At 43.8% G+C, this 12,142-nt stretch overlaps 1 protein-coding gene across 1 annotated transcript in view; it reads right to left on the bottom strand.

The window, feature by feature from the left end:
- LOC138757700 (trafficking kinesin-binding protein 1-like) overlaps positions 1-12,142 on the bottom strand; it is a 178,657-nt gene that overhangs the window by 43,804 nt on the left and 122,711 nt on the right. The window contains exons 7-15 of the mRNA XM_069925458.1: positions 11,434-11,504; positions 10,823-10,956; positions 10,103-10,323; positions 8,897-9,056; positions 5,951-6,185; positions 5,558-5,864; positions 4,279-4,391; positions 3,715-3,815; positions 1,218-1,326 (exon numbers count right to left, since the gene is read on the bottom strand). Of these exons, the coding sequence (XP_069781559.1) occupies positions 1,218-1,326; positions 3,715-3,815; positions 4,279-4,391; positions 5,558-5,864; positions 5,951-6,185; positions 8,897-9,056; positions 10,103-10,323; positions 10,823-10,956; positions 11,434-11,504 (1,451 nt within the window). The remainder of the gene's footprint in view (positions 1-1,217; positions 1,327-3,714; positions 3,816-4,278; positions 4,392-5,557; positions 5,865-5,950; positions 6,186-8,896; positions 9,057-10,102; positions 10,324-10,822; positions 10,957-11,433; positions 11,505-12,142) is intronic.

The raw sequence follows: 12,142 nt of genomic DNA on the forward strand, positions 1-12,142 counted from the left end.
TAATGAATTGGATTGTGGAATAGATGGCTTTGTGGCCAAGTTTGGTTGGAAATGATACAAAGACAGGTGAAGGGGCAGGTAGTGAGGAAGAAATGGAGAGGCTGCAGAGAGACTGAGGTAGATTGGGAGAATGGGCAGAGAAGTGGTAAATGAAATAAAGGTACAGAATCTTTTATCCGAAACCCTAGGACCAGACACTTTTTGGAATTTTTCGGATAATAGAATAATAATAACAGCAGTATGTTAATTAATTGCGCTGATTCCAGATTCATGGAAAACAAAGACACACACCAATCAAAAGGGTCTCTGGACAGGGGGGGTTGAGGCGGCAGCACTGGAGGGTAGCGGCAGAAAAAATGTTCGATTTTTGAAGGTTTTCTGTTTTCAGAATTTCAGATAAAAGATTTTGTTCCTGCGCAATGTTGGAATGTGTACGGTCATGCACTTTGGTAGAAGGAATAAAAAGAGCAGTCTATTATTTGCATGGGGAGAAAATTCAAAATTTGGAGGTGCAAAAGGGCTTGGGAGTTCTCATGCAATCTACCCTAAAGGTTAACTTCAAGGATGAGTCAGTGGTGGCATTCATAGCAAGAGGAATAGGATACAAGAGCAGGGTATGGTGTTGAGGATTTATAAGGCACTGGTAAGGCCTCACTTGGTATACATGGTTCAGTTTTGAGTTTATTTAAGGAAGAATGTGCTGGCATTAGCGAGGCTTCAGAGAAGATTCATAGGAATGAAGGAATGTTGGACAACTCTGGAGTTCAGAAGAATGAGGGGACCTCACAGAAGCATTTCAAATGTTGAAAGGCCTTAACAGAGTAGATATGGCAAAATTATTTCCCATGGTAGAGGGCACAACTTCAGGATTGAAGGACACCCATTCAATAAAGAGGTGCGGAGGAATTTCTTTAGCCAGAAGTGGTAAACCTCTGGAATTTTCTGCCTTGGGCACCTGTGGAGGCCAGGCCGTTTGTGTATTTAAGGCAGAGATTGATAGGTATCTGAATAATCAGGGTATCAAAGGTTAGGGGAGGAGGCAGGGGAGTGGGGCTGAGTGGGAGAACAGATCAGCTCATAAAGGAGTGGCAGGCGGATTCAACAAGTCAACTGGCCTTCTGCTCCAATATTTTATGGTTTTATGGTATATTCTGTTTATATAGTGTCCAATTTTGATTGTTAACAATTAGCTAAAACACACAACTATTTTTACACACCTCTGTTCTTAAAACAACATTCTCCTCTTCCAGATCTTTCAGCTTCTTTTGAAGGGAATCCAAATGAAAGTAATTCTGTACAGAAGCAGCAGGTTCGTTCTGTCGCAGCCTGGGGAAAGATCAAATCAAAACCTTGTGAGACCCGGGATCATCTGAGTACACAAAACACAACAGCATTAAAACGGGCCCATCTAGTCCGTGCCAAGCCACTACTCCGCCCAGTCCTATTGACCTGCCCTCCATACCCCTCCCATCATGTACAATTCCAATCTTTTCTTAATGCCAAAATCTCGCCACATTCACCATTTCAGTTGGCAGCTTGTTCCACACTACCATCACTCTCTGTGTGAAGAAATTCCCCCTCATGTTCCCTTTAAACATTTCACCCTTAACCTGTGTTCTCTCGTTCTGGTCACTCAGCCCCCTCAGTGGAGAAAGCCTGCTTGATTTACTTTTATCTATTGCCCTCAATTTTATAAACTTCCATCAAATTTCCCCTCATTTTCTCATGCTCCAGGGAATAAAGTCCTCACCTGTTTATTCTTTCCCTGTAACCCAACTCCTTAAGGCACAGAAACATCCTACTAAACCTTCTCTGCACTCTCAATTTCATTGATCTAGTTCCTGTCATTAAGTAATAATCTGCACTTATATCTGTGGGCTTCCTGACAGCATTAACTTATGTGTAAAAGTGGGAACTCATCATTAAGGAAACCACAATTATGTTTCTAAAGAGTAGAACCATCAATGGCAATATTTCTAATTTGCCATGAGTCGCAGATTCATTGGAAGGGCCAGCAGGTATTGCCCATTCCAAACAGCTGAAGGTGGGGTGAGTTCCTTCTTGGACCCCTGTTGTCCTTCTGGAGATGGTGTTCCCAAGGTGCTGGTGGGGAGGGAGGGAGGTCCAGGATTCAGACCCAGAGATGAAAGAGTGGTCAATATCCGTTCTGAGTTGGGGTGGAGAGGCATCTGTTATCATCCTTTGGCAGGATAGAGGCCATGGGTTCAGAAGATGCTGCTGAGCCCAGTTTTCCTCTCAAGGTGAAACACTTCAGCTGCATTGCTCCCTCTGCCACAGTCTGTGCAACACATCCATTTGATTGCAACACGCAAAAATGCTGCAGGTCACACAGTGTTCAGAGGAAGTAAAGGGCAACCAATGTTTTGAGCCTGGGCCCTTTGACAAGGGTAGGCATAAACAGACAGATGCCTGAATAAAACGGGGGAAGGAGGAGAGGAGGGAGGGAGGAAGGGACAGGGGTGGAACATAGGCTAACAGCTAAGAGATCATAGGTGGATACAGGTGGGAGGGTAGAGAGATAAATGTTGAGAAGTGATAGAGGAGAGGGTAGATCTCTGATAGGAGAATGAAGGGAGGTGCTCTGGATTTCCTTATTATGAGAATATTGTATAAGGTTTTCATTTTTTTTCCCAAATCTTGAAGACACATTGTACAGGTAATCTTCAACTTACGACTGTAATTGAGACTGAAGGATTGGTCATAACTCGGATTTGCAGGTCTTAACGAGGTATTAAAGCAATTTTTCAAAAAAAATTTCAACAAATGAACCTTTAATGAAGAATCTTATCATATGTACAGTTTTTTTTAAAATTCGGTCGAATGTGCACATAACTCGCATAGGTGGCAAGTTGTGGACTACCTGTATAATTGTCCTGTTCAATTGTTTATATTGTAAAACATTAATAAAAATATTTTAAAAAGAAAAAGAAAGGGAGAGGGCGCGGAAATGGCAGAAAGGAGAAAGAGTGATAGGGAAAGAGACTTGGGGGAGGGGACTAACGGAAATAAGAGGTCGAAATTGAAGCTGTCTGGTTGGACAGTTCCTTGATAAGGTGGTTTTTCCCCAATTTGCAGGTAGCCGTGGATTGGCAGTGGACACACAAGTCGGTGTGGGAATGTGGTGTTGAATTGAAGTGGTAGCCACTGGGAGGTCCTTGCTGTTGCAGTTGCTGCTTCCCATTCGGAGTTGCTCCATCCTTATGATAAAGTGGTTCATTATTTTAGTTATCCTTTACTAGTAATCCATGGGAAGGGGTATCATTGACATTGCTGCAAATTACTTCCCACCCCTCCCCCCAAACAGGCCACAGAAGATGGAAAGTCACCTGTCTCATCCCAGGGGTTCTCCCGATAATATCCACAGGGGAAATCCGGAACTGTGGTTGGTCGCAGGTCACCAGCACCCTTCCATTCTCATTCCATATCAGCAGACACTGTGGTACAAGAATGGTGGTTTGCCAGACAATTGATCGAACAATGACCTCCCCCCTCACAATGAAGGCCAGAACATGTGAAACCCTGCACCTCCTCCCAAGAGGGACAAGAGTGCACCACCTCGGATTTGAAAGGCCATCTCCGATGCTCGTGCCACTGCTCAGCTCAACTCATGTGGATTTAAACGGGAGATCACCAGCTGCTGTGGCCAAGACCAATGGATTTTTGTTGCAGCACCTGGTGTAGCAAGATACTTACGGTGTGGGGGACAGGGAATCAGCCTCACTCTCCTCGGCTGCGTTGGTATAGAATTGCAGTAACTCATCTTTCATGGACAGCTCATGGCGCAGCTGGGAGACCTGGATGGGTGATGTGGGGGTGGGTTAAAGAGAAAAAAAAATGAGGAGAGGCCAAATGAAGTCATAGACTTCTGCAACTTACACCCACAGAATTCTGCAGCACAGATACAGTCCCTTTGGCCCATTTATTCTGTGCCAAACTATTACTCTGCCTGGTCCCACTGACCTGTACTTGGACCATAGCCCTCCACACACCTCCCATCCTGCCCAAAATTTACTTAAATTTCAAAATTGAGCCAACATTCACCACTTTAGCTGGCAGCTCGTTCCACACACTCACCACTCTCTGAGTAAAGTTCCCCCAAATATCTCACCTTTCACCCTTAACACATGTCCTCTAGTTCTTGTCTCACCTAACCTCAGTGGGAAAAGCCTGCTTGCATTTATATATAACCTTCATAATTTTGTATGCCTCTATCAAATTTCCCTTCATTCTCGGACACATCAAAGAATAAGTCCTAACTTGTTTAAACCTTTCCCTGTAACTTAGATTCTCAAATCCCAGCAACATCCTTGTAAATCTTCTCTGCACTCTTTTAATCTTATTGATATCTTTCCTGTAGTTGGTGACCAAAACTGCCCGTGACAGTTGTCAGTGTGTAAAAAGGCACTGCAATTCCACTAGTTATTCTGGTAAACTCTGGGAACATAGAAATATATAACACTGTGTTGTGCTGACCTTATAACCAACTGTAACAACTGCCTAGGCCAGTGGTTCTCAAACTTTTTCTTTCCACTCACATCCCACTTTAAGTAATCCCTATGCCATAGGTGCTCTGTAAGTAGTAAGGGATTGCTTAAGGTGGTATATGGGTGCAAATAAAAAGGTTGAAAACCACTGTTTTAACTGTCCCTAATTGACTCGTTATGTGCACGGTTTCATAACTCCAAAGGAAATGGGCCAATGACAATTTTTCTCAAGCAAAATATTTCAGTAGCAATTGGGTCTAGAGCAGTGATTCTCAACCTTCCCTTCCCACTCACATACCACCTTAAGCAATCCCTTACTAATCACAGAGCACTGATGGCATAGGGATTACTTAAAATGGTATGTAAGTGGAAAGAAAAAGGTTGATAACCACTGGCCTAGAATATCCTTACTGCATAACCCTCCATTTTTCTCAGCTCCATGTACCCATTTAATAGTCCCTGTCTCCACCGCTGTTGCCGGCAGCTCATTCCATTCACCTACCACTCTCTGTGTGAAGAACTTATCTTTTGCATCCCCCATACTTATTCTTAAGCACCTTAAAGCTAGATCCCCTCGTGTTAGTCATCTCAGTACCTGGTGGGGGGGGGGGGACCTGGCCATCCACGTGATGAATGCTTCTCATCATCTTTTCCACCTCTATCAGGTCATCTCTCATCCTCTGTTGCTCCAAGGAGAAAAGACCAAGTTCACTCAACCTATCTCCATAAGACATGCTCTCCAATCCAGGTAGCATCCTTGTAAATCTCCTCAGCACTCTCTCTAAAACATCCACATCTTTCCTGTAATAAGGTGACCAGAACTGAACACAATATTCCGTGGGATCTAAACGAGGACCTATATAGCTGTAACGTTACCTCACGGAACCTGAATAGTTAATGAAGGCCAACACATCATTCACCTTCTTAAAACTTCAACCTTTACAGCAGCTTTGAGTATCCTAAGGACGCGGGACCCCAAGATCTCTCAGTTGGTCCACACAGCTCAAGAATCGTCCCATTAACACTGTATTCTGCCCTCAAATTTGACCTACTGAAATGAACCACTTCAAACTTTTCTGGGTTGAACTCCATTTGACACTTCTCAGCCCAGCTCTGCAACCTATCAATGACCCTCTGTAACTCCTGGCAACCCTCCAGACTATCCACACCACCACCAACCTTTATGTCATCTGCAAAATTAACAACACACCCTTCCACTTCTTTATCCAGGTCATTTATAAATATCCCAAAGAGGAGGGGTCCCAGAACAGATCCCCGCAGAACATCACTGGCCACTGACCTCCATGTAGAGTACGAACCATCCACAACCAGCATCTGCCTTCTGTTGGCAAGCCAATTCTGTATCCACAAAGCAAGGCCTCCTTGGATTTCATGCCTCCTTACTTTCTGAAGGAGCCTTACATATGGGGAACCTTATCAAATACTCTTTGGAAATCCATGTACACAACATTCTCCCCTCTAACTTCATCAATGTACTTTGAAACATTCTCAAAGAATTCAATCAGTCTCGTGAGACACGGCCTTCGCCTGACGAAGCCAAGCTGACTACCCCAAGTCCAATTATGCCTCTCTGTATGCTTGCAAATCCTCTCTCTCACGATCATCTCCAACAGCTTGCCCACACTGAAGTACTGGTCTATAATTATCTCTTCTCCTTTTCTTAAACAGGGGAACAACAATTACAACTTTCCAATCCTCTGGTACTTCTTCTGTCCCCAGTGACGATGCAAAAATCATCACCATTGGCTCAGCAATCTCCTTCCTCGCTTCCCAAAGACACCTTGGGTAAATCCTGCCTGGTCCTGGCAACTTATCTAACTTCATGCTTTTCAAAAGCTCAAACACATCCTTTCTTAATGTCAACATGTTCAAGCGTTTCAGTCTGCTTTTAGTCACCCTCACCAACGCCAAAGTCCCTCTCTCTGGTGAATACTAAAGTAAAATATTAATTAAGGAACTCTGCTTCCTCCTCTTCAGATTCCATGCACACGTTTCCACCATCACCCGAGGAGTTCAATCCTCACACGGCTCATAGGAAGTCAATGAACGGAAGCACAGATGAGCTCAGGTGTTTGGCCTCCTGCAGCCAACCATTCCCCCATCCGTTCCTACAGTGACATGTCTGACCTTAGCTTCATCCAATTGTAAACCCAAGGAACAATACATGACATTCCTCCTGGACATGCTTGAACATCGGTTTCTCTCACTTTGGGTAATCCCCATCACCATCTGATTCCACTTTTCCCATCTCTTCTTTACCAACTCCTGGATGTTTCTTTTTTCTCTCACAAATTTTTTAATTCCCCTCCACCTCCCTCCCCCACCCTGTCCTATCTGGGCCCCTCCCCCAGGACCCCCCCCCCACTAGTTCTTGTTAAATCTCTTCCCAAGTCATCTGGTTACCCTCTATTTTCTTTCACAAAGCCAGTATACTGTCCAATCTGCTACCTCAGCTTGGATCCCATGTGACCTCACCTTCCAGAGCAGCTAAATGTGCAGAACCTTATCAAATCAATGTGCTGACTGATGAGGGCAAACACTCTCCATCGCCTTATCTACCACTGTTGCCACCTTCAAGAACTATGTCCAAGTACCCCACGGTCTCTATGTTCTGCAACATTCTCTGTGTCCTACCATTCACTGTGTAAGTCCATCCTGAGTGTAACTTGCCAAATGCAACATTTCACACTTGTCTGTCTTCAACTGCGGTCGCGGGACCAGCATGGACTGTGGGCTGCTGGAGAATGGCTCATCGGACCCAGGATTTGAGAAGGGGGCTGAGGGCAAGAAGGGCATAGGGCGCTAAAGGCTTCCTGATGACGTTTGAGTTTCGGATCTGGATATCGGGTTGCCGATGGATTAAACAGGAGACTGTGCGACTGCAGAGGCTGCAGGAGGGCTGGAGGTAAATCCACGGACACTCATTGCCTTTCTCGCTGCGACAGAATATGTTGTGTTTTATATTGTACATAGATATTATTTTGGGAGATAATGTGTGGCAGGTTTTTTTAGTATAGGTCACATACAAACACTTCAAAACAGTTCTCATTTAAAATACTGAAGCTCTGCTCGACAGGCCAGCGCCGAAGGCCTTTGCAAAAGCTTTGAAGAGTGCCCAAGGGACTTCACCAATTGATTATTGTTTTGAAAAGCAACAGATGAAAGAACTTGGAGGATTATGGAGCCGCAGGCTGTCTGGAGTGCAGCTTGCTGTTCTAAGAGGGTCATGTGGTTTTGCAAAGCAGAGAGAGTAAAACAGGCTTTTCTCAGATAGAGAAAGAATTCAGTTCTGCAGTTCCACAGTCAGCAGCAACAGCTGGGACTGGAATAGGACAAGCTGGAAAGCTTGTGGAAAAACCCCATTTTTGAACACAGTTGTGACTGCTTAGTTCAGCCTGGTCATAGTCTTTGTGGTCCAAACAAGAGGAGAGGACTGGCGGCCTAATGTTTCACTTGAAATAAGAGAAACAAAAAGGAACTCTGTGGCAACCTGAAAGAAAGAGGTTATCATCTGGAAAACCCTGATGGGGCAAGTTTCTTCGGCAAGCCACTGAAGTGGCTGATTAAAAGGGATCAGTTTGTGTCCAGGAACAACAAATCTCTCTCTGAAAACTGACAAGAACCTTCTTGAGCAGTAACCATTTACCTTTCAAGCACCTAAGCCTGGTGAACTTCATAAATGTTAAATTCTGTGCACGGTATCAGAATTGCCTACAACCAATGAACTTGGAGGAATGAGAAGTGAGATTGGACTATGATTCAAAGAACTTTTCTGAACTTACACACACATTACATACACATGCGCTTAGAGTTAGAAGGGGGTTAAGTTAAGTTAGTTATGTCAATCGTGATAAGTTAAAATTTGATTCTGTTTTCATGTTTAAGTAGCCATTTGTCTTGGTGAATATCTATTGCTGCTGGGCTTTGGGATCCTCTGGTCTTGTAACATTGCTCTGTAAAGAGTCCTGAGTGACACTAATGGCGACTCTTTGTTTGCCTTACGGCAGGAACAAGGCAATTTGATGCAGTATTACATGTTCTATACAATTAAATGACAATAAATAAATCTTGAACTTGAAGCTAGTTCTTGACTCACCTTTTCAGTCGATCAAGAGCCTGCTGTCACTTAGACAACCTTCTTTGCTATCCAGTCTGGGAAGAATAATATAGGAAGAGTGTAGAATTGGTGCAAATGTGAGCCAGGCTCTGTTGTGTGAGTGACTGTGATCTTTGGACTTGGTGATTCTCTGGATTCTACTTGGTGACTGGGCACTGACAGCATGCCACACACCTTCAACATCGCTCACCACCCCATGCTGCTGTTCAATGAAGTAATCTGTGATTCCGTCCATTTGATGGACGTGCATTACTGGCACACAGCCAGGACATAGGACTGGAGCCAGTCTTCACTGATGAACCAATAGTCCACCTCCCCCACAACCTGCAGAGTCCCTCCCGCAAGCATTCCCAGCACAAAGTTGTGATAGGAGGTGATTTTAATTTTCCACATACTGACTAGGACTTCCCATACTGAAAAAGGGCTGGAATTTGTCATATGTGTTCAGTGAAGTTTTCTAAATCAATATATTGAAGTACCAACTAGAGAGAGTGTTCATTCTCCAGTGATCATAATGCCATTAGTTTCAAGTTAATTATGGAGAAGGATAGGTCTGGGTCTCGGGTTGAGATTCTAAATGGAGAAAGGCCAATTTTGAGGAAATGAGAAAGGATCTATAAAGCCTGGATTGGGACAGGTTGTTTCCTGGCAAAGATGTGCACGGTAAGTAGGAGGCCTTAAAGGTGAAATTTTGAGAGTATAGTGTTTGTATGTTTCTGTCAGGATTAAAGGCAAAGTTACCAGACATAGGGAACCTTGGTTTTCAAGGGATATTGGGGATCCGGTTCAGTAGAAGAGAGAGATGTATAACAGGTATAGGCAACATGAAGCAAATGAGGTACTTGTGGAATATTTAAAAAAAATACAAAAAAAAACCTTAAGAAGGAAATCAGGAAGGCTAAAAGAAGACATGAGGTTGCTTTGGCAGACAATGTGAAGGAAAATCCTAAGGGTTTCTACAGCTATATTAAGAGCAATAGGATAGAAAGGGACAAAATTGGTTCTTTTGAAGATCAGAGTGGTTGGCTATGTATGGAGCCAGAAGAGATAGGGGAGATCTTAAATGAATTTCTTTACATCCTTATTTACTTAGGAAACAGCCACAGATTCTAGGAAAGTAAGGTAAACAACCAAGTTGTTCATGGGGCCCATACAGATTAAAGAGGAGGAGGTACTTGCTTATGAAAGCAAAAAAGGGTGGATAAATCCCCATGGCCTGACAAGGTGTTCTCTCGGACCTTGGGGAAGGGCAGCACTGAAATTGCAGAGGCCCTGGCAGATATACCGTATTTAAAATGTCCTTAGCCACAGGTGAAGTGCTGAAAGATTGGAGGTTAGCTCTTGTTGTTCTGTTGTATAAAAGCGTTCCAAATATAACCCACAAAATCATAGGTTGGTGAGTCTGTCATCAGTAGTAGGTAAGTTATTGGATAGTCATAAAGTAATTAGGGTTAATCACAGGCTATGGGCGACTTGCAATCGGGGGACCCGCAAGGGCTGTGGGCTGCTGGAGATGGCTCACAGAAACCAGGTATCAGAGCCATGATTCGAGAGGGTGGTGAGGGCATGAAGAATCCACGGAGGGCCTCGGGCACTGAAGGCTTCATGACCATGAAGGAGGTTTGGATCTGGAGCTCAGGTTGCCGATGGATCGAACAGGAATCTGTGCAGCTGCAGAGGCTGTGGGAACAATGAAGGCAAATCCACGGACACTCAGTAACTCTGAAGGGACTCCCTTTTGCTTCTCTTTCTCTTTTACTCTGGGGGGTGCCAGGCAATGCTAATGGCGACTGTCTGCATTATGACAGGCAGAAGGGAATTTCATGTAATATTACATGTTCCGTACAATTACATGACAATAAAGGAATTTTGAACCAACATGGCTTTGTGCATGTTAGATCATGTTTAACAAATCTTATAGTTTTTCCAAGGAAGATACCAGAAAAGTTAAAGAAAGAATCGCCGTGAATACTGTCTACCTGGACTTTAGTAAGGGCCTTTGACACGGTCCCACATGGGAGGTTAGTCAGGAAGGCTCCATTGCTCGGTATTCATTGTGAGGTCGTAAATTGGATTCGACATCCGCTTAATGGGAGAAGCCAAAGAATGGTAGTGGATGATTGACTCGCTGATTGGAGGCCTGTGACTCAAAGTGTTCCTCAAGGATCAGTACTATGACCATTGATGTTTGTCAAATATATCAATGATCTGGATGATAATGTGGTAAAGTGGATCAGCAAGTTTGCAGATGACACAAAGTTTGAAGGTGTAGTAGCATGCTTGCAGAGGGATTTGGCTAGCTGAAAAAATGGGCTGCAAAATGGCAGATGGAATTTAATGCAGACAAGTGTGAAGTGTTGCATTAAGGAAGGACAAACCAAGTTAGAACATCCATGTTAAGCAGTAGGGCACTGAGGAGTGCAGTAGAACAGAGGGATCTGGGGATGCAGATACATAATTTACTGGAAGTGACGTCACAGGTAGATATAATCGTAAAGAAGCTTTTGGCACATTGGCCTTCATAAATCTAAGTATTGAATATAGGAGTTGGAATGTTATGGTGAAGTTGTATAAGACATTGATTGGTGAGGTCAAATTTGGAGAATTGTGCACAGTATGGACACTTAACTCCAGGAAAGATATCAATAAGATTGAAAGTGTGAAGAGAAGACTTACTAGGATGTGGCCAAGACTTCAGGAACTGAGTTACAGGGAAAGGTTAAACAAGTTAGGACTTTATTCCCTGGATTGTAGAAGAATGAGGGGAGGGGAAATTTGATAGAGGTGTACCAAATCATGAGGGATATAATGAGAGTAAATGCAAATGAGCTTTTTCCAATGAGGGTAGGTGAGATATAAACCTGAGAACATGTGTTATGAATGAAAGGGGAGAACATCAGGGGGAACATTAAGGAGAATTTCTTCACAAAGAGAGTGGTGGGAGTATGGAATGAGCTGCCAGCTGGTGGTGAATTTTAACATGTAAGCAAAATTTGGACAGGTACATGTTTAGGAGGAGTGTGGAATGGGTGCAGGTTAGAGGGACTAGACAGAATAATAGATGAGAAAGGCCAATGGGCCTGTTTTCTATGCAGTAATGTTGAATGGTTCTATGGTTCACACACAATTAATGCATTCCTGATGGCGGAGGGGCAGTATATTCTGTTTAACCTTGCTGATCGCTCCTCTTCCCTCCATGCATTTCAGGCTGATCCCTCCGACGGATATAGAAGAATGAGAGGGCATCTCATTGAGTCATAAAATTCTGACAGGACTACGCAGGTCAGATGCAGGGAGAATGTTCTGGATGCTGGGGAAGTCCACACAAGAGGTCACAGTCTAAGGGGACCGAGATATGCAGAAATTTCTTCACTCAGAGTTGAGAACCTGGGAAACTCCCTGCCACAGAACATCATTGAGCCCGGTTTATTTGACATACTCACCTGGGAGTTGAATGTGGTCCTATTGGCGAGAGATATCAAAGGGTATGGAGAGGTGG

The sequence above is a fragment of the Narcine bancroftii genome, chromosome 1 (genome assembly GCF_036971445.1).
Source record: "Narcine bancroftii isolate sNarBan1 chromosome 1, sNarBan1.hap1, whole genome shotgun sequence".
Lineage (NCBI taxonomy): Eukaryota > Metazoa > Chordata > Chondrichthyes > Torpediniformes > Narcinidae > Narcine > Narcine bancroftii.